Genomic DNA, 19,582 nt, shown 5'->3' with positions numbered 1-19,582 from the left:
TCATCTTACACTCGCGACTCTGCTGTCCTCAGAACAACCGGAAGCAGCAGAGGGCACAGGCCAGCTCCCGCCCCCTCCACCATTCTTCCTTCTCCATCCCAAACCCCACACAGTTCAACCAGGGCCCAGCAGCAGTCCTGAGAGTCAAAGCTCTCCCAAGGCCACCAACACTGACAGGCCATCTGCTGACCAGTTCGCTTCCTCCTGAGTGTGAAGAGAGAAGAAATGCTATACCCGCTCATGCCCCGCCCCCTTCAATCTCCACTTGCCCCGCCCCCCTTCAATCTCCACTTCCCAGATTAGACCCGGGCTTCTCCCCTAAAGCTGAGGGGCAGGCCGTAACTACTAGATGTATATATCGCCTCGTCATGTGTCCCAGCCCAAGGTTGCCCACCCTGAAGCCATCTGGTACCATTTAACAAACGTATTAGAACACAACTGGTCTTCACAGCTGGAGAAGGGCGTGGGCGGAGAAGTTGGGACAAGAGCGAAGGGAATAGCAACAGCAACGGCAGAGGTGAATGGCGACAAAGACTGCTGTGATGAGCACATAGCCTAGCAGGGTGAGCTCCACCGCTGTGCGAGTCTCAGGGTCTGAGAGCGAGGCCGGGTAGCGCCCTCGAGATGTCACTCCCAACCGGAAGCCGGCTATTCGCAACCCTTGCCGCCAGCAGTAATAGATCCCCCGGTCACTGAGCTGGGTGAAGCGGATGTGGAGGTGGTTGCCGTGGTCGATGAACACTCTCATGGATCTGTTGACGCCTTTTAGGTACTGCGTGCGGTAGAGGGGCTGGCGGTCCTTGTCCCAGGCCACGGCGTGCTCTGGCCTGGCTCCGGGACAGGAGATGATGAGGCCGTGACCTAGTCTCTGCTGATGGAATTGAATGGGCACCTGAGGCAGCCAGGGCCGGCTGCCCACTTTGGACACATAGTTGAAGATTGCCAGCACACCCCCGCGGATCTGATGCCTCTTCTCACAGGACACTAGGCAGCTCTGAATCAGCAGCTCGGGTGTGTGGTACTTGGTCTTGATGAGCAGTCTCCTTGGCACCGCTCGAGAGCCACAGGACACTACATCGGGCAGTGTCTTAACGTAGCGAGGGGAGAGGTCAGGATTCTGCAGGTAGCAGAGTCCAAGGCGCCACTGTTCGCCGCGCACCCCACAACGGTCACAGGGGGTCCACTCCCAGAAGGTAGTAAAGACATGGAGGGTCCCATAGTACTCATCTGGCAATGGCTCCTGGCCCTTGTCCTTGAAGGTGGCCACCATCCCCTCATTGCTTTGGATGTCCACATCATAGGCATAAAAATAGTCCCCTTTGCGGGTACCACAAAAATATAGGCCCGAGTCCTCTGGCTGGGCCTGGAAAACCAAGAGGCTGAACATACGGATGCTGAAGCGAACCAGCATGCTGCTGCCTGTTCGCACGTGAGCCGCCTCTGTAAGCAACCTCCCATCGAAGTCGGTGAGCACTGTGGTGTGGCTGCTTCCCAGGTGCTTCTGGTAATACCAGACCACGGCCGAAACATCCTCAGGTTTGCAGTGACAGGGAAGTTCAAAGCTCATGTCAGCCAGGTAGGCAGCGTTATCAAACATCAGGAAAGCAGGGCAGGGCGTCCTCTGAAAAATGTTCTCCTTCTCCACAATTTCAAAGGCCCGGAGACCGCCCCAGACCCACAGGAGCACGGTGGTGTGGGCCAGCCTCATGCTTGTAGAAAGGGGGACCTCAAGGGGGGCAGGGCAAAAAAAAAAAAAGTGCCAAAGACCTATGGCATTTTAGAAATCACTGCTGAGAGGAGGCGACTAGACAAGGAAAGGTTCAAACAGCCAGGAAAAGAAGCCACAAACTGCAGAGGGGAGAGGCAGTGCAAGGCAGTTTATTCCCAGCTCCAGTACAAGACGCTGTTCTGATGCGCCAGGACCGATCTTGGGGCAAAGTCATTCTAGAACCTAGTACTCACTCACCTTTCTAGAACACGGGCACTCACCCAAGAATGGGTCAAGGGGGGGGGACTAGAATGATCTGGAAGCGCCCTCTGGCCTGTCTGCCCAAGAGAACATCCTCTCATTGAGATGAGAGGCGACAGAAACCCTTTCTTGCACAGCTGGTCATCTGGGATGCTGTCCAGACCTGAGCCAAAGGCTTCTGGATTCCCTAGGCTCAACCTGCGAAAGAACTAAACGCCTGGGGGGTGGGGGTGGGAATTCTGCATCTCAAATGAAGGGGCATTTGCTCACTGTTGATTAGCTCTTTATTCACTGGCTCTGGGTTATTAATATTCTGGTTGTTGTGATCACTGTTTATCTGTCATTTAAAGGCCAGTGAGGTTGTTCTCAGCGCCTCCCACCCCCCACCCCTCCCCTACACCCCAGCCCCTCCCCTACCCCCCCCCCCCACACACACCTCAGAGGAGGCTCTCAGAGCTTGTAGGCTAGGGGCATGGCAGCCTTGAGGGATGGGTAGCAAAACACTTTCAGCCAACTGGGCCTTTGGCTATTTTGGGGGATCCACACAGGTAAAATTATGGGTTGGGGAAAGTGGGCAAGCCTACTACTTGAAAAGGGAAGTGGCTCTGGGTTTCTCACAGCAATCCCTTGAACAATTCTGCAGAAACCCCAAGATGACCACCATAAAATCCATTCCAAGGGGGCTGGAGAGATGGCTCAGTGGTTAAGAACACTGGTTGCTCTTCCAGGGGACCTGGTTTTTATTTGAGCACCCACAATGGCAACTCATAACCGTCTGTTAACTACACTTTCAGTGGCTCCCCTTCTGGCTTCCTCAGGCACTGCGCACCCACATGGTGGACATACATACACACAGGCAAAACACTCATAGACATAAAGTAAAACAAGTTGTTTTGTTTTTTAATCCTTTGGAAGACCACTGAGGGCAGCCTGTCTTATCGATGCACCCCCGTACAGCTCTAGCAGCTCTTGTAGGGGCCCTTCCTCTCCCTGTAGTCCCGCAGACGGCTCCTCCATGCCACTGGCCTGCAACTTCTGAAACAAGCGCAGGCAGCTCGCTCGCTCGGCACCATTCAGCAGGCTCAGGTTCAAGGCGAACCGCCCTGTGTTAGCCAAGCTCTGCAGAATCTCCAGAACTGCCGCCCGGTCGCTAAGCCTAAAGTGTTCAGCCAGTGCCACCAGCAGCTCCCCGAGAAGTCCAAAGCCAATGTCCATCTGGAAGAGGTCGCCCAGCTTGGGACCCCCAAGCTGAAGCAGGGCTTGGTAGCGCTCCGGTCCACTTCTTAAGTGTCGCCGCCAATCACGGTAAAACTCTGCAGAGGTCTGGGGCTGGAAGGGTGCTTGCTCCTGCATTTCAAAGGGAAACGGGTGCAGAGCTCATCTTGCCAGTCTGCAGCTGTGGTGTGGGGGGTGGGGTATGGTATGGGTTTTCATTTTACCACTGCAACTGTTCTCTGAGCTCAGGGAAGGCTGGTCTTTGGGGCCTCATTTTCAGATGAGGGAGCTGCGGAGGAAAGAGGGAGGAGGGAGGAGGGAGGAAGGAGGAGGGAGGAGGGAGGAGGGAGGAGGGAGGGCAGGCCAAAAGAATCCCAGCTATGATTTGAAGGTCTCCTTTGTACTGAGGTTTTTCTCCTGAGAAAGGAAACATAGCTCTTGGCCTTTTAGAGTAAGTCGGAGAAGAGTGGGGGAGTTTACTATAAATCTCCCAAAGAGAAAAAGAAACTCAAAGTAGTGTCAAGGGTCTGACGGGCTGGGTTCCTCTCCAACACTGCCACAGGGGCATGATACTACCTACCACCTGACCTGGGAAGGAACAGAAGACTGCTGAGCCCAACTCAACTCAGTCCAAGCATCTGATTGCTGCTCTGGGATTGGAAGGAAAAAGCCTGCCGCTGTTGGCTTCCATGAGACATAAAGAGGAGATATGTGCCTTAAGAAGACAGGCGTGGTGGCACACGCCTTTAATCCCAGCACTTGGGAGGCAGAGGCAGGCAGATCGCTGTGAGTTCAAGGCCAGCCTGGTCGACAAAGTGAGTCTAGGACAGCCAAGGCTACACAGAGAAACCCTGTCTCAAAAACAAACAAACAAACAAACAAAGCACAGTGAGTCTAGGACAGCCAAGGCTACACAGAGAAACCCTGTCTCGAAGAAGAAGAAGAAGAAAAGAAGAAAAAGAAGGAGGAGGAGGAGGAGGAGGAGGAGGAGAAGAAGAAGAAGGGGATTATAGCTTTAGCACAGGGAAATCCTGCTGGGCTAAAGAAGCTGGCCCGCACCCACCTGGGGTATTTCAGTGGCCACATCTTGAAAAGTTCTGTCTTGAGTAGTGTGACAGTTCCAAGGCACAATTCTCTTTCCTCCCATCTTGTCCTTCTGTTCCAGAGGTTTCAGGTGTGATGCAAGGACAATGCCTCTGGGTCAAAGACAGAGATTGGGGAATGAACTTAATGCGTCTCTGAATAGGGGGCAGCTACTTGGCTGGACTGGTTGACAGGAACCAGGGCAGCTACTGCCTCTACAACAACAGTGGCATAGCCAGCTCAAAGTACTGGTGCGCTTCAAAATGGGCTAGACACTGTGCTCAGCGTCTTACGTACAACAACTCAAGTAACTATAACAGCACCTTCTCTCTTTTACAGAGAGAACTGAGTCTGAGACAGGTTAAGGAGCCTGGGTAAAATCACCTAGCGGGGGGCATGCCAGAAGCCTAGAGTGATCTGAATCTACACTACCTGCTTTTAACATCCGCAGCCCACCATGACAGAAGAGCCTGAGGAGAAACAGCTGCAAGCCAACCTGAAGTCCTCATAGGAAGGCACCCTTTGCTCAACTGCCCGCAACTTGGCATCGTTCTCTCTTTTGTACTTCTCGTCAGCAGCAAGTGCAGCCTGCAGCTCTTTCTCCAAGGCCTTGAAGTTGATTACATCACTCTTTTCCATGGCTAAGGAAGGCCTGGGAAGGCAAGAAGAGTGCATCTCGCGGCAGAGGTTCACTGGCAGCGTAACAATGATACTTTGGGATTCTTTGCCAGAATGTGAAATGACCCAAAGCAACCTGATGCTTATCCTGGGGCGGGGGGGGGGGGGGGGGCGTTTACAGAACTCTAGCTCCTCCCTTTACAGATCAAATGGGATTGCATGATGAAGACTTATCTGAGGCCTCTCACTGAAAACAGAACAGAAAGCTTCCAGCTTGAATTCTTAATTTTATCCTCCGCTTCTAATAATATTTTAAATGTTAAGGGCTAGCTCAGTGGCAGAAGTTTGCCTAGCAGATGCCAGACCTTGGGTTTGATCCCCAGAAAAATACAACACACACACACACACACACACACACACACACACACACACACTAGCTACTCTTGAGCTCAAAGATAAAATTTCACACTTCATTAAAAGTTTTTAATGGAGAAAAAAATATTTTCATCTAAACCAAAAGCAATGCCTAAGCAGGGAGTGGAGGAGAAGTGAGAGAAGGGGGAAAGCTCATTGGCCCACCATCCTCAAACCCCTGGCCAACTGTGGGCTGAAGGCTCAGGTTGTGTGGTTTGTGGGGCATTATCTCCCTTCCTGAACTTAACTCCTGAAAGTTCTCCTGCCCCCTGCTATGACTTTGATGGACTGTTTTCACAGGAATCTATGTGTTCCCGTCTGGGCTCTGACGTTTACGTATGATACCCCTTTCTACCTCAGAATCCTTGTGAGCCCGAGCTAGATTTAGTTCACTCGTGATCAGCTAGCCCTAGGGCAGGAAATGAGCTGGTCAGCGAGCAAACGCCACAACCATCTCCGACCCCAAGAGGGAAAGCGGAATGCCATGTTGGCCAGCCAACAAATGAACTAAAGTGTCTCAGATGCTATGCTATATTTAGGGGTGTGTGTGGGGTTCGCTATGTAGTCCAGATTGTTCCCTCCAAAATTTCTCATACTCCTTCCTCCAGGATCAGCCTCGAGAGCAGCAGAGACTACAGACTCCCACCGCCCACCTATCGAGTTCTAAACCTTCCCCAATTAGACAACTATTAGAACAATCCTCTTTACTCTGTCCGTAGATCCTCACTCAGCAGCCCCAGTCTTGGACCCCTTGCTTTGCTTTCTTTTCGGGCAAGTCCGGGATCTGTTCGGACAACTTAGTGCACCGCCCTCCCAACAGCAATTGTTGCCTAGCAACGGCTTCACTAGCCTGCCCACGTGCCGGCCCGAAGGCCCCCCTCGCCACCCTTCAGGTTGTCCCAAGGCGCCTGATCAGATTCGTGAATCCTCCGGCCACGCTTTTCTTTGGAGCAGTTCACTCTTTGGTTTGAAGACTAACAAGTTGGCCTGTCCTGTTTCTGTGTCCGAGGCCAGCATCCCTCGGCGCTGTTCTTCAGGCAGCGGGCTGGCCTCCTAGGAGAGGTAGGCGACGCGCTCGGGGGTCCTTCCTGGATATCGGCGCCGGCGTTGTCGCGACGTGCGGCGGAAGCGCGGGCTCAGGCGGCGGACTAGGGGCGCTCGGCGAAGCAAGTGGCTGGTGAGCTGGCCCGGGAAGGGTACTCTGGGCTGGGGTGAAGGAAGGGTTTAGGAAATGGGAGAAACATGAGCTTGGGAAGAGGCGATTTATATAGTATTTATTCCTTTCGGTTAACGCACGTGTAAGTTGGAGCCTGGAGTGGGAGAGGGAATGAAAGACACCAACCCCCAACACACGCGCGCACCGGTGGTGATTCCGGGGTTCCTTCCATAGCCTGTGTAGTTAAAATCCTGTCCCTGAGTAAAAGTGGCGCTTTAACGACCCAGACCCCTGCCACTCCCGCTTCCATCGGTGCCTGCTTTTCACCGCCAAGCTGTCTCCATCTTCAAACTGTTGGCCTTCGAGCTGGCTGCGATGGCTAATGCCTAATTCTCCCGCTCTGAAGATCGAGACAGAAACTTTGCTATCGGTTCAAGGCCAGCTTAGGCCAAGCAGTGAGTCTGGTTCAAAAAGCCAAAATAGAAAAGATTCAGTATTCCTTTGAGGATCTGCGTTGTAGCTGGAAGATGCAGGTTTAGAGTATTTAGAGACTATCTTTGCTTAATTAAACTTGTCACCAGTTCACTCCCCCTCCCCCCCCCCAAAAAAAAGTAAAACTTGTTGAGTGGCTATTTTGTGTCAGGCACTGTTTTTCTTTTGGCTCCAACTTTATGATTAACGTTTATCAATAGCAGATATATACAAACCTGTTCCCCAAGTACTAAAACGATTTGTTTACTTAGGCTGGGGGTGTGTAACTCAGTGATAGAGTGTGAGGCCCAGGATTTGATGCTAAGCACCCTACAGCACACAAAGAAATTAGTGTAAGGGTGGCTTGGCAGGTGTATAGGGAGGGATTTTAGAGTAACAAATAAGTGACATTTGAGGAGGCACTTGAGTTAAGTGAATTAACAAGGTATAAATAGCCAAAGGAGAACGGGACTGACAAGTGCAATGGTCCTGAGGCAGGAATGAGCTTGGCTTGTTCAACAAACAACTCTCTGTAAAAGCTTGTGCCGTCACTTGGTGGGAGTCTTGCGAGAATGAAGTGGACATATATGTGGCAGCTCCTTAGAAATAAAAACAAATTAAGTGTATCAGAGTTTCCATAATGACTTATATTTAATTGCCAGTAGTTAGCACTCTAATTTTGTATTTGATTTACGGTGAGTGCTCAGCAGAGCTCATCGAGGTATCCAGTCTCCTGTAAGAACTGCCAGAATTTCAGAACTAAACATTCCACTCAGTTAACGTTATTAAGTGTTTATCTGTGCAAGGTGCTGTCTGGGGTCCTGGCAGGTGAACACAAAGGAACACAGGGGTTCTCATACTCAGCATCGGTCGCATTTTTATGCTGACTAACATTTATTGTTGTTTTTTGAGGCAGGGTCTCTCATATATCTCAGGGTGGCATCTAGCTCACTATGTGGGATGACAGGTGTTAAGGCTCCATGTCCCGCTAATCATGGTGTGTGTGTGTGTGTGTGTGTGTGTGTGTGTGTGTGTGTGATGAGTGAGGGTGCAGCTGTGCTGTGGCATGCACGTGGAAGTCAGAGGACAACCTTCAGGGTTTGGTGCTCATCACTTGACCTAGTTTGAGGTAACGCGTCCTTGTCACTGTGAGTATGAGGCTAGCTGGCTCTTGAGCTTCAGAAGACTCCCTGCCTCCCACTTCCTGTAGGCCGTCTAGGGTTGCAGACACTCGTGTCGCTGCAGCTGGCTTTGTCTGTGAGTTTTCGGCATTGAACTCCGGTCATCAGGTTTGCACAGCAAGGGCTTTTACCCATTGAGCCGTCTCCGTGGCGCTCTGATGAGTTATCCACTCCGTTTTCTACTTGAAGAAATACATAGAGAGGCAGGGTAACTCCCGTGAGTGGCATCACTGTTAGAGATGAAGGGAAGCTGTGACGGATGGAGGTCTTTAGCCCTGGATGCCCGATGCTTCTCCAGTGCTCTAGACTTTGCTGCTTGCAAACTGTAGAGTAGTTGGTGAGAATAACATCTCACAACTAGTTAACTAGACTCAGGATAGATAGTACTGATGAGAGTCCACAATGTAACAGCATCACAGAGAAATGAGAAGTTGAACATCTGGTAAAAATTGAAAGGTGGGATGTAAACTAGTCCTCTGAACAGAATTTCAGTAATTGAAGTGGGGGAAAAAAAAATTCCACAGTTCGGGGCTGGAAAGATGGCTCAGCGGTTAAGAGCACTGGCTATTCTTCCAAAAGACCCGGGTTCAATTCCCAGCACCCACATGGTAGCTCACAGCTGTCTGTAACTCCAAGATCTGACCCCCGCACACAGACAAACATGCAGGCAAACACCAACGCACATAGATAAAAATAAATTATTTTTTTAAAAACTCCATAGTTCTTACTCATTATAAAGGGAAAATGAGTAATTTTATACCAAAAAGCCTGTCAGCTGCCATCATAATCAAGGGACGGAAGTCATCAATAAGAACAAGTCATAATTGTGTATCAAAACCAGCAGAGCATCCCTGGGTGATATCCCTGCTCAAGATGCATAGCCAGGCAAATCCACATGAGGGGACGTCCCCTCCAACAAAATCATTGGTTGTAAAAGTCAAGCCTTAAAAATCATTCTAGATTAAAAGAATAATGATGCCTTTGGGCAAGCATACGATCCTGGTTTGCATCCTTGGCTGTGTAGTTCATTACTGCAACAGTTTGTCAGACTTGGTGGGGCCTGTGTAGTACGTAGAACAACCTGCCAGTGTTAATTTTTTTTATTTTGATGATTGTATTGTGGTACTTTAAGGTTAACACGCCCCTGCCCCCGCCCCCTCCAAACAGTTTCTCTGTGTTAGCCTTGGCTGCCCTGGACTCACTTTGTAGACTAGGCTGGCCTCGAACTCACAGCGATCCACCTGCCTCTGTCTCCTGAGTGCTGGGATTAAAGGCGTGCGCCACCATGCCTGGCTAAATTTTTTTTAAAAAGTGAGATGCTGGAGAGATGGCTCAGCATTTAAGAGCACGTGTTAGGTAGTCATGAAGACTGGGGATAGGACTAGCACCCACATGACAATCCTCATGTTCCCCAAAGGGTCCAGTGTTGTCTTCTGATACATGTACATATAATTACACATAGACACGCACACACACATAAATAAATTTAATTGATGAAATAAGTTTTGAAGAGGAAGGCAGACTTGTCATGAATTGTTTATATTATATCAGCACTTGGGAGGCAGAGGATCTAGAGTTCAAGGCCAGCTTGGGTAACAGTGAGAACCTGTCTTTAAAGTTCAAAATAAAGCCAAGTGGGACTGGAGAGATGGCTCATTGATTAAGAGCCCTGGCTGCCCAGATTTGATTCTCATCATCTGCACATTAGCTTACAACTGTCTGTAATCCCAACTCCAGGGCATCTGGCTTCTGTGGGTGCCATGTACCTATGAACATGGTACATAGATATGCATGCAAGCGAAACACCCACACACAGAAAATAAAATAAGGCCAGGCATGCTAATATATCTGTATTCTCAGCATTTAGGAGACTACGGCAGGAGCATCGGGAGTTCAAGGCCAATGTGAGTTATGTAGAGTTTGAGGCTAGCTTGGGCAACAAAGAGGCCCTGTCCCCCAAAAAATGAAAGGGTGAGGGCATGGTGTGAATAGGCAGAATGAGCAGGGCAGAGACGTGGGAAGATTCTGGACTCTGGGGAGATTGTCCAGTAGATTGGTCAGTCACTAGTTAGCCCTGGAAGGAGAGGTGGGTAAGGTGAGGGTGGGGTGTGGGTTTCATTACTTGCCAGACCCTAACTATTCTCCTGTTGAATTTCAGCATCATGGATACTGACCTGTATGATGAATTTGGGAATTATATTGGACCAGAGCTTGATTCTGATGAAGATGATGATGAACTGGGAAGAGAGACAAAAGACCTTGATGAGGTAAAACAAACACTTTTCTTTATTCCTTTCAAGTATAATGTTCCCCAGGGAATCAGAAGCAAGCAGATCTCTGAGTTCGAGGCCAGCCTGGTCTACAGAGTGAGCCCAGGACAGACAAGGCTATACAGAGAAACGCTGTCTCAAAAAACAACACAACAACAACAAAAATAATAGTAATGCTCCCAAAGTAACCTGCAGGTATCTCTAATGTTGGTTTTGTTTGTTTTTCAAGACAGGCACACAGATTGTGTGCCCTGGCTGTTCTAGAACTCACTGTTTAGACCTGGCCTAGAACTCACCTGTCTCTGTCTCCAGAGTGCTGGGTCTACAGACAAGTGCTGCCACTGCCTGGCTAATGTTGCTTTGTTTGTTTGTTCTTGTATTTTGAGACATTGTTTCTCTATGTGTAGCCCCAGATCTATGTGTAGCCCTGAAATCCCTCTGTAGACCAGGCTGGCCTTGAACTCACAACGATCTGCCTGCCCCTGCCTCCCGAGTGCTGGGATTAAAGACGTGTGCCACCACCGCCTGGCTAATGTTGCCTTTCTTATAGCATGAGTTTTACTGAGATTTTATATTGGCCCCTAAAAGTTGAAAAGGGGAAGTAAGGAGGGTTCTTTCATGAGGTGGGTAGATAATCTGAGCTCTAGTAATAGTTCTGTAATAGCTCTCCAAGTTCCCAGGGCATCTTTTGACAATCATGAGTAATCCCAATTTAGAAGTAGGAAGTCAACGTTGTTAGTGCTCAGATTTTAAAAGAGGCATACAAAGGACGGCAGGTGCGGATTCCTGTTACTTCAGTTTAAGAGTGGGAGCTGAAGTCCAGCCTGCCAAAGGCACTTACTTTATTATCAAGCTAGGAGTGAATGTAATCCGAGCACTTAGAAATGGAGGCAGGAAATAAAGAGTTCAAAGTCAGCCTCAATTTTATAATGAGTTTGAGGAAACCTTGGCCTAAATTAAGATCCTGCCTCAAAAAAATAGCTCTAAAGAATTAGTGTAAAGGGGGCTGGAGAGATGGCTCAGCAGTTAAGGGTACTGACCACTCTTGTGGAAGACCTGGATTCAAATCTCAGCACCCACGTGGCAGCTCACAGCTGTCTCTAACTCCAGGATCTGACATTCTCACAAAGACATACATTCAGGGAAAACACCAGTGCACATAAAATAAAGGTAAATTAAAGAAAAAAACAAAACTGCGTTAAAAAGAAAAGTAGTAAAAATAAATTTAAGTGGCTCACAGTTTGAAGGACTACAGTTGTTCATAGTGGAGAAGACATGACAGCAGCTGGCTCTATGGCAGCTACTTAGTCATATCTCAGGGTTCCAGCACGCAGAGGACAGCAGCTGGACCCACACTGTGACCCTCAAGGCTCGTCTTTCTAAATGTCCCACAACAGCGTTACTAACCGGGACCAAGTGTTCAAGCATAGGCAAGTGAGACACATTTTGCATTCAAATAGCAATAGGGCCCAAAGTTGCTGTCGTGTGTTAGCGTTCTTCAGAACATGGTGGGTAAACCGTGGATCTAGTGAACGCGGGGTCTCTGGGAGGGATGATCTCAGCGGGAATGAGAAGGGGGTGGGGTGAGAACAGCCAGCTTCCTTACAGAAATGTGTCAAGCTGTCAAACAACGAGAGCGGGCGTACCCTGTTTCTCAGCAGTGGATCGGTCTGGGTTAGCAAGGAGGCACCAGTTCACAAGACAGCGGAAAATGGGAACAGTTCTGTCTGTCATTTGTCACCATAAAGGAAAATGTTGCTCAAGTTAGAAAAAATGAGCACTAGAAAAAAGAAAGTTGAAGCCACTGTAGGTGTGTTGAGAGAATAGCTCGGATCGTCAGTATGTTCCTGTCTGCAGGCCAGGTGAGTCGTGCCCTGTGCGGTGTTAGGGGATCTTGAAAAGGCAGGCTGAGAGCCTCTCGGGCATGTGCTTCCGTGGTGTGCACAAGCGACCCTGGACTCAGTGCCTAGCACCGCCAAGGTGCAGGGTGGAGAGGAGAGGCCCTGGAACAAAAAAAAATTAATTCTTTCTTTCTGTCTTTTTTTTTTTTTTTTTGATTTTTCGAGACAGGGTTTGTCTGTGTAGTATTGGCTGTCCTGGACTCCCTTTGTAGACCAGGCTGGCCTCAAACTCACAGCAATCCGCCAGCCTCTACCTCCCAAGTGCAGGGATTAAAGGTATGCACCACTACGCCTAGCAAATTAAGTAATTCTTAAAATGGAATTAGAGCATGACTTTAATTCCAGATCTTGGGAGGCAGAAGCAGGCAGATATCTGTGAGTACGAGTCCAGCCTCATCTACAGAGCAAGTTCCAGAACAGCCAGGGCTACACAGTGAGACCCTGTCTTAAAAGAAAAAGAAGACAGAGCCAGGGATGACATGGTCAAAGCAAAATGCTGGAGTTTTTCTTTCAATGAAAGGAGGGTTGGAGTCCTGACTTCATCACAGTGCTGCCAGCATCCACGTGAAGATGTGGGCTTGGACCACTGCGTGAATATGAGGGAACAAGGGGATGAGGGAGAGTGAGGTTCCTAGAGGAACACTGTTTGTTAACGGGGGTGGGGGGGGGTGTGCTAAAAGGATGCTTGTTAGCTTTATTTTCAGCTCGTTTGAGCTACTGCATGATACTCCTGTGGAGACGATTAGAGGAGTCAGGAGTTATTACATAAAAGCCCACAGTTACATTCCCAGTGCATTGAGCCATATGGGACAGAAGACTGGCTTGCTAGCTATTTTGGAGCCACCACCAGTAGGATATGTTTGGCTGCTGAAAGAGCTGACGTCATCTCAGGCTGCTTTAATAGAAGTAGAACATACAGATGGCAGGAGGTAGTCAGGCAGCCTAGCACTGTAGGTATTTGCGTTCTTTTTTTAAAAAATGGGTTGGCATTTTGGAATTTGTGTGAAGGAAAACAAACGCCCACTGCTGTATCTACCCACCTCACTCCATACGATGCCTTCCGCTCTGTTCTTGTGGATGAGTTGTTTTTCAGTCAACTAAATCCTGCCCCTCATCCCTTCTCACACTCAAGACCTTCGCACAGCGCTTCTCCCCTCCCTCTGCTGCTCCATCAGTTTTCCCTCACTAGTGGGTCATCCCAGTCACAGTACAAACTTGTTACTGTACCTTAAACCTTCTGGCAAAGCCGGACATGGTGGCACACGCCTGTAAATCCCAGCCCGCAGGGAGGCAGAGGCAGGCGGATCTCTGTGAGTTCAAGGCCAGCCTGGTCTACAAAGTGAATTCAATACAGCCAGGGCTACACAGAGAGACCCTGTCTCAAAAAGAGAGAAAAAGAAAAAAGAAAAAAAGAAAGGAAAGGAAAAAAAAACCTTCTGCCATGGTGGCGCACACCTTTGATCCCAGCACTGAGGCATGGGATCTCTGAGCTTGAGATCTACACAGTGAGTTCCAGGACAGCCAAGGACACATAATAGCACAAAAAAAGAAAGAAAACAAAACAAAACAAAAATGTCACCAGTACCACCGGCCCTTTTTTGGCTCCATGCCTCACTTCACTTTTCCCTGTTTTCTTGCATCCCTAAGTGCATGCCTCAGGAGTTGTTGAAGCTGTTTCCAAGTCCCCCATTGCTCTCAAACCCACTATCCTACTCCTTGGACATTACTCTTGTCAAAGTCACCAGTGGTCGTGGCCTGCCAGTCTCAGGCTCTCACCTGACCTGCCTCAACATCTGCTGCAACCAGAGTTTTAGCTGCTGTATTGGATTCTTTTTCCTACCACTCTTCTCCACCCCAATCCCTTCCAGCTCCCCCCAATCCCCTGGTAGAAGAGAAAGAAAAATAGAGGGGGAAGGGGGTATCGATCTCGTTAGACTCCTTCCTGCTGATTGGGGGTGTCCTTGGGACAAGTTTGATCTTTATAGTCAGGCTATCCAACCTGCAATACAGCAAACAACACAAGAGCAACAGGTGCAGGAGCAGCCGCTGCCACAGGCCGGCTGGTGGCTCTCACATTTATACCTTCTCAGGTGTCTTGAGAATTCCAAACATAAAGTATCTGCAGCTGGCAAAATCATGTGCCTGCCAGAGCACAAGACATCATGGTCAGCCACTGTGGACAATCTGAAGCAACCCCATATCCCACACCTGGGATTAAAACAAAAACACTCTCAACATAACCAGATTTTAAAAGAAACCAAAATTCTCACTATAATCTGGTGAGCTAGGCCTCCAGAGGCCAGAAGGCCTAGAGTTCTATCTTTGCACCTCTCCTCCACCCCTGCACTGCACTGGTCATCGTATCCAGCCTGTCAGGTAACCTCTGACCAGAAGACTCCTGGGGTTCTGTCCTCAATGACCTTTCTCTTGAGCCTCAGCTTTATATGTCCTGCTTGGCATCTGTCCTTGATGCCTAATTGTGCCAGATTCCGAGTCCCTCCCCATACTGCTCTTAAATAGCTCCTCATCCCTGTGGAAACACTGCTTTGCTCCCATTACTCATATCAGAGGCCTCCTCTCTCTCTCCTGAAGCATATTTGCATTTATGAGAAAACACTCCATTCTACAAAATATTTCTAGGATTCAACCTCTTCTCACCATCTTCACAGCTCCCATGGTGCAACTCACCATCTCTTTCCTAAATTACCGCAGTAGGCGCCTAACTAGCCTTTCTCAGTATGTTCTCAAGATGGGAAATGATGAGTTGTGTTCCCTGCTCCCAAAACACACACACACACACACACACACACACACACACACACACTCTCTCTCTCTCTCTCTCTCTCTCTCTCTCTCTCTCTCTCTCTCTGAAGTTGGTATCCAAGGCACTGAGCTATAACTGCTGCTGCAGATTACCCTAGTTAAAAACCACTATAAAGTCAGGGCCAGAGACTCAGTGAGGACATACACTCTGTCCCCTGGACCCATAATCTGGAAGGTTCTTTGTAGTAAGAATTTTGGAGTTTTGGTTTCTCTTAAAAACACAGAAATATTACAAAAATATGTTTTTGTTTTAATCCCAGGTGGGGGGATATGGGGCCGCCTCACACAGCTGACTATAATTTGCCTTGTGCTCTTGCAGGGTCATGATTTTGCCAGCTGTAGATAGTTTCTGCAATTGTGTGATGTTTGGAATTCTGGGAACTTTTCAGAGGGTATACATGCTAGGGCCCTGAGAGGTGTGTGTTGGGGGGCGGGCGGGCGCTGTTGGTTGCTGTAGGTCGAGGTTTGTTAAGTAGTCATGAGCAAAGAAGGAACAACAAACTTGCCCCCCAGGAGCTCCACACCCCTAGTCAGCAGGGAGTAGGCTAGTGACAACACCGTCCCCCTTCCCGCCCCTGACTGTATCCAGGGACCTTTTTCCTTTCCTCTCTATTCTCTATCCCTTTTTTCTCTCATATCTGTCTCATATCAGTGTTAGGGACTTGAAAGGGAAGAAGAGGGGTTGAGAAGTGTAGGCATACGTTTTATTTATTTTATTTTGGTTTCTTATGTCTCTACCTCTCTACTCCACCCCAGTCTCCAACATCAGGTAGGAGAGAGAGAAGGTTAGTGGGGACAGGAGGCCTGATTCTCTTTAGCTACTTCCTGCTGGTTAGGATTGGTTGGGCTCTTGGGGTAAGTCCAATCTTTGTTTCAGATTATCTCCAACTTCTTGTCAAACTGCATCAACAGCAACCAGGAGCAGCATGGGGGAGCACCAGCAGCCTTCTTTCTTGGAGCCCCTCCCTCTCCCTCTCCAGAGTCCTCAGAATTAACTCTCTGCAGCTGGCAAAGAGCCCTTCTCAGAGCCTGCATCATACAAATAGTCAGCTGCTGTGCACAAACTGAAGCCGCCCTTATCCCACACCTGGGGTTAAAACAAAACATGTTTACATAACTGAGAGTTTTTTGTTTTTCAAGACAGGGTTTCATTGTGTAGCCTTGGCTATCCTGGACTCAATTTGTCGACCAGGCTGGCCTTGAACTCACAGCGATCCACCTGCCTCTGCCTCCTGAGTGCTGGGATCATAGGCATGCGCCACCACGCCCAGCTACATAACTGAGTTTTTAAAGACTCCAGAGAAAAGTGGAAGAAAGAACAGCATGGCAAACGCAGGCTGCAGTTGTGTCTGGTTACCTCCTGCATGATCTCAGTTTACCCTTATCCCGTCGTGCCTCTGCTCCTAACATGTCAGCGCCTTGGCTAGCCCTCACAGTCCCCACAAACTCTTGGCTCAAGTCTTTTCATTTGCTGTTTCAGCTAAGTAGAATGGCCTCCCCGCCCCAAACCAAGGCCCTTTCAGTTGATGAAGAACAGTGTTGCTCGTTTGGGGCCAATTAATTGTTGAGGACTTTTTTAGTGGTTTTTAGGATATTCACAAAGTCATACAACCATCATCACTATCAATTTAGAACATTCTCATCATCTAGGAAGAAACTCCACACCTGCTGACCTTTGCTTCCCTGAGCCTTATTTTCTTTTCTTTTCGCGCCCTGGACATCTTATGGAATTGAGATGAAGCACCACAGCCTTTCACATGCAGTCACTCTCACTCTATGTCCTGTGTTAGTTCATCTGTGTTGACGCAAATGCACACAGGTGGCGCATGCACTTCATTTCTTTTGATTCCCAAATATTATTTCATATAAAAGCAGTATATTTCATTCACTCACTCATAAATTAATCTACATTTGGGTTTCTAGTTTTTTTGTTTTTGCTATTATGAATAATACTACCAAGTATAATTATTTGTATGTTTTTGCATCTGCAATTTTGGGTATTTGAGGTTCATACTTGTACCAGCTAGTTTTATATTAACTTTACAAGCTAGAGTCCTGTTAAAAGAGTATACACCAATTTCGAAAATGTCCCTCACCAGACCAGCTGATGAGTAAACCTGTGGTGGTGAGGGCGTGCCTAGCTCACTGTGGGCAATGACACCCTGCGTTGCTGGTCCTAGCTGCTATAAGGAAGCAGAGTGAAGGCTGGGCGGTGGCGCACGCCTGTAATCCCAGCACTCGGGAGGCAGAGGCAGCTGGATCACTGGGACTTTGAGGCCAGCCTGGTCTATAGAATTAGTTCCAGGACAGCCAGGGCTACATAGAGAAACTCTGTCTTTACACCTATCCCCCTCACACACACAAAAAAGAAAGAAAGAAAGAAAGAAAGCAGATTGAGTAAGCAACAAGGAGCATGCCTCTTTTCAACTCCTACCGCCAGGTTTCTGCCCTGACTTCCCTCAGGAGTGAACTATGATGTGAAAGTGTAGGCAGAAATAAACCCTTCCTCCCACAGATGGCCATGGTGTTAACGACAGCGGTAGAAACCCTGACTAGTGCTTAGGACTAGACCTGCTTGGTTGTAGTTAATGTTATGTTGAACATTTTGAAGAACTGCGGATCTTTCCAAAGCAGCACCACCATTTCCCCACTCACAGCATGGGAGGGCTGCGGCTTCCCACAGTCTTGACAGCTTTGGTTATTGTCTGTCAACAAGATCGTTTTTCAAACCGATTTTGTCAGGCGCAGTGAAAAATTTAAGATAGGGGTGTGTTTGTAATTTCTACCTTTGGCTTCTGATTTTTGCCCTTGGAGAAAATGGGATTTTTGCTTGTTTGTTTTTTCTTAATTGGCTATGCTTGATGAGCTGTTTGTATCTTTAGTCTTAACCCACTGTGGCCAGTCATCCCGGTAAGAGCGAGGCAAGTTGGATGCAACAGAGCTGGCCATAGACAAGGCTCCCAGTGTCCCTGAGTGGAGGCTCTTCCAGGAGTGGGGTCCCTCCTCACCAGTACAGGACTCGAGGCAAAGTCAGCTCTTACAGAGGGTGGCAACTAGTGGTCAAGCAGAAGGTGCCCCATTGGTCCTCCCTCTCTCTTGCCATTAGATGGATGACGATGAGGACGACGAGGATGTGGGAGAGCACGATGAGGACCACCCCGGGATGGAGGTGGTGCTGCATGAGGACAAGAAGTACTACCCCACAGCGGAGGAGGTGTACGGCCCCGAGGTGGAGACCATCGTGCAGGAGGAGGACACCCAGCCGCTCACAGGTACGGCTGCCCGGGAGCTCCAAAGCTCAGTGCACGAATTGGGCTGTTTTTCTTTATTTTTTAGTATTACTTCTGGACTAAGGTTCAATTAGCTTTCTCTTTTTTTTTTTTTTTTTTTTTTTTTTTTTGGTTTTTCGAGACAGGGTCTCTCTGTAGCCTTGGCTGTCCTGGACTCACTTTGTCGACCAGGCTGGCCTCGAACTCACAGTGATAGCTTTCTCTTAATATTCAGCAAAAGTCAGCTTGTTAGTGAGCAAAAAGAGTTAGTTCTCTGGGGCTGTAGCAATGACTCAGCAGCTAAGAGCATTGGCTGCTCTTGCAAAGGACCCGCATGGTAGCTCACAGCTCACAAGCACCTGCGCCGCCTCCAGGTCCTAAGATCCAGTTCCCCCTGCTGACCTCTGAGGGCACCAGGCATGCACATGTATGTAAATACACATGACGGCAAACGCCCATGCGCATGAAATGAAGTGACTAAACATGTTCGTGTACTTTAGCTACTCCTCGATGCTTAAAGACTGCTAAGTTCTCTCTTTGCTCTGATGTTTTCCCGTGCAAATTCCAGCCCTTCTCAGCAGTCCTCGTGGCGTTTACTGTCCACCTCTTAATGGTGGCTGAGGAAAAGGGCTCCGTTTTAAAATGGAGAGTTGGGGGCTTTTTTGGTGTCCATTGTTTCCCCTCCTCTCACCAGATAAGCTTCATGCTTCTCAGTGCACAGCTCAGGTCCCTTCTCGTCTCCTGCTGAGATAGCATCCCCAGCCTCCTCACCCTGACGACAGGGCCTTGAGAATAAAATAAATTGCTGTTAGATATCATGCACTCTAAAGCCCAGTCCAATGGAACGGGCTCTGTATTTTCATTTTATGCCTGCCTACATGTCAGTACTTTTCTCTTTTCCTCCCAGAGCCCATTATAAAGCCAGTGAAAACCAAGAAATTCACTCTGATGGAGCAGACATTACCTGTCACGGTGTATGAGATGGAGTAAGTTGTGAGATCTCTCAGTTCCGGGAAGAAATAGTGTGGGCATCATTTCTTTGAGGCAGGAAAAGGTGGTTTGTGATTGAAAGAGCCAGAGAATCGTGACAACAGTTGTTTATGATCTGCCAGAGTTATGGCTGCTGGGGTTTTTAAGTTCAGTTTTCTCTCCCAGCTCGCACCCAGCTGTCAGCTGTTCCCCTTCCTTCATCCCAGCACCACCTCTAACCCA

At 48.6% G+C, this 19,582-nt stretch overlaps 3 protein-coding genes across 5 annotated transcripts in view; 1 reads left to right on the top strand and 2 right to left on the bottom strand.

The window, feature by feature from the left end:
* Positions 1-311: 311 nt before the first annotated feature.
* Positions 312-2,727, bottom strand: FAM187A (family with sequence similarity 187 member A). The gene has a single exon (XM_084748094.1). The coding sequence runs from the start codon at positions 1,706-1,708 to the stop codon at positions 446-448; it is 1,263 nt and encodes a 420-aa protein (XP_084604220.1). The 5' UTR covers positions 1,709-2,727; the 3' UTR covers positions 312-445.
* A 121-nt stretch (positions 2,728-2,848) lies between these two features.
* Positions 2,849-6,132, bottom strand: DNAAF19 (dynein axonemal assembly factor 19). Of its 2 annotated transcripts, none has more exons than XM_084748136.1 (4): positions 6,008-6,132; positions 4,700-4,919; positions 4,248-4,380; positions 2,849-3,316 (listed from the first exon to the last, which is right to left on the bottom strand). In XM_084748136.1, exons 2-4 carry the CDS (start codon positions 4,813-4,815, stop codon positions 2,870-2,872), a joined length of 696 nt encoding a protein of 231 aa, XP_084604262.1. In that variant the 5' UTR covers positions 4,816-4,919; positions 6,008-6,132; the 3' UTR covers positions 2,849-2,869. The 2 variants fall into 2 exon arrangements, with proteins under 2 accessions (XP_084604262.1, XP_084604261.1); XM_084748135.1 differs by having other exon boundaries at positions 4,764-4,919.
* A 220-nt stretch (positions 6,133-6,352) lies between these two features.
* EFTUD2 (elongation factor Tu GTP binding domain containing 2) overlaps positions 6,353-19,582 on the top strand; it is a 45,601-nt gene continuing 32,371 nt past the window's right edge. Inside the window, exons 1-4 of one of the 2 annotated variants that reach the window (XM_084748035.1) lie at positions 6,353-6,476; positions 10,266-10,374; positions 18,208-18,373; positions 19,278-19,356. In XM_084748035.1, coding sequence (XP_084604161.1) covers positions 10,270-10,374; positions 18,208-18,373; positions 19,278-19,356 — 350 coding nt within the window. In that variant the 5' untranslated portion in view covers positions 6,353-6,476; positions 10,266-10,269. Of the gene's footprint in view, positions 6,477-9,987; positions 10,012-10,265; positions 10,375-18,207; positions 18,374-19,277; positions 19,357-19,582 lie in introns of those variants that run through there. The other variant, XM_084748034.1, reaches the window with a different exon arrangement.

The sequence above is a fragment of the Acomys minous genome (assembly GCF_964271855.1).
Source record: "Acomys minous genome assembly, chromosome: 12".
NCBI classification, from domain to species: domain Eukaryota; kingdom Metazoa; phylum Chordata; class Mammalia; order Rodentia; family Muridae; genus Acomys; species Acomys minous.
The sequence above is the reverse complement of the archived record's forward strand: the minus strand, read 5'-3'. Positions and strand labels throughout refer to the sequence as shown.

What these genes read in the sequence shown, in the direction of transcription:
- DNAAF19 (XM_084748135.1), bottom strand. Translation starts at nt 4,906, where the DNA reads ATGGAAAAGAGTGATGTAATCAACTTCAAGGCCTTGGAGAAAGAGCTG. An exon ending in CCTTCCTATGAGGACTTCAG is followed by an intron (nt 4,381 to 4,763) that starts GTTGGCTTGCAG and finishes TCTTTGACCCAG; the next exon opens with AGGCATTGTCCTTGCATCAC. An exon ending in TGGCCACTGAAATACCCCAG is followed by an intron (nt 3,317 to 4,247) that starts GTGGGTGCGGGC and finishes TTTGAAATGCAG; the next exon opens with GAGCAAGCACCCTTCCAGCC.
- FAM187A (XM_084748094.1), bottom strand. Translation starts at nt 1,708, where the DNA reads ATGAGGCTGGCCCACACCACCGTGCTCCTGTGGGTCTGGGGCGGTCTC.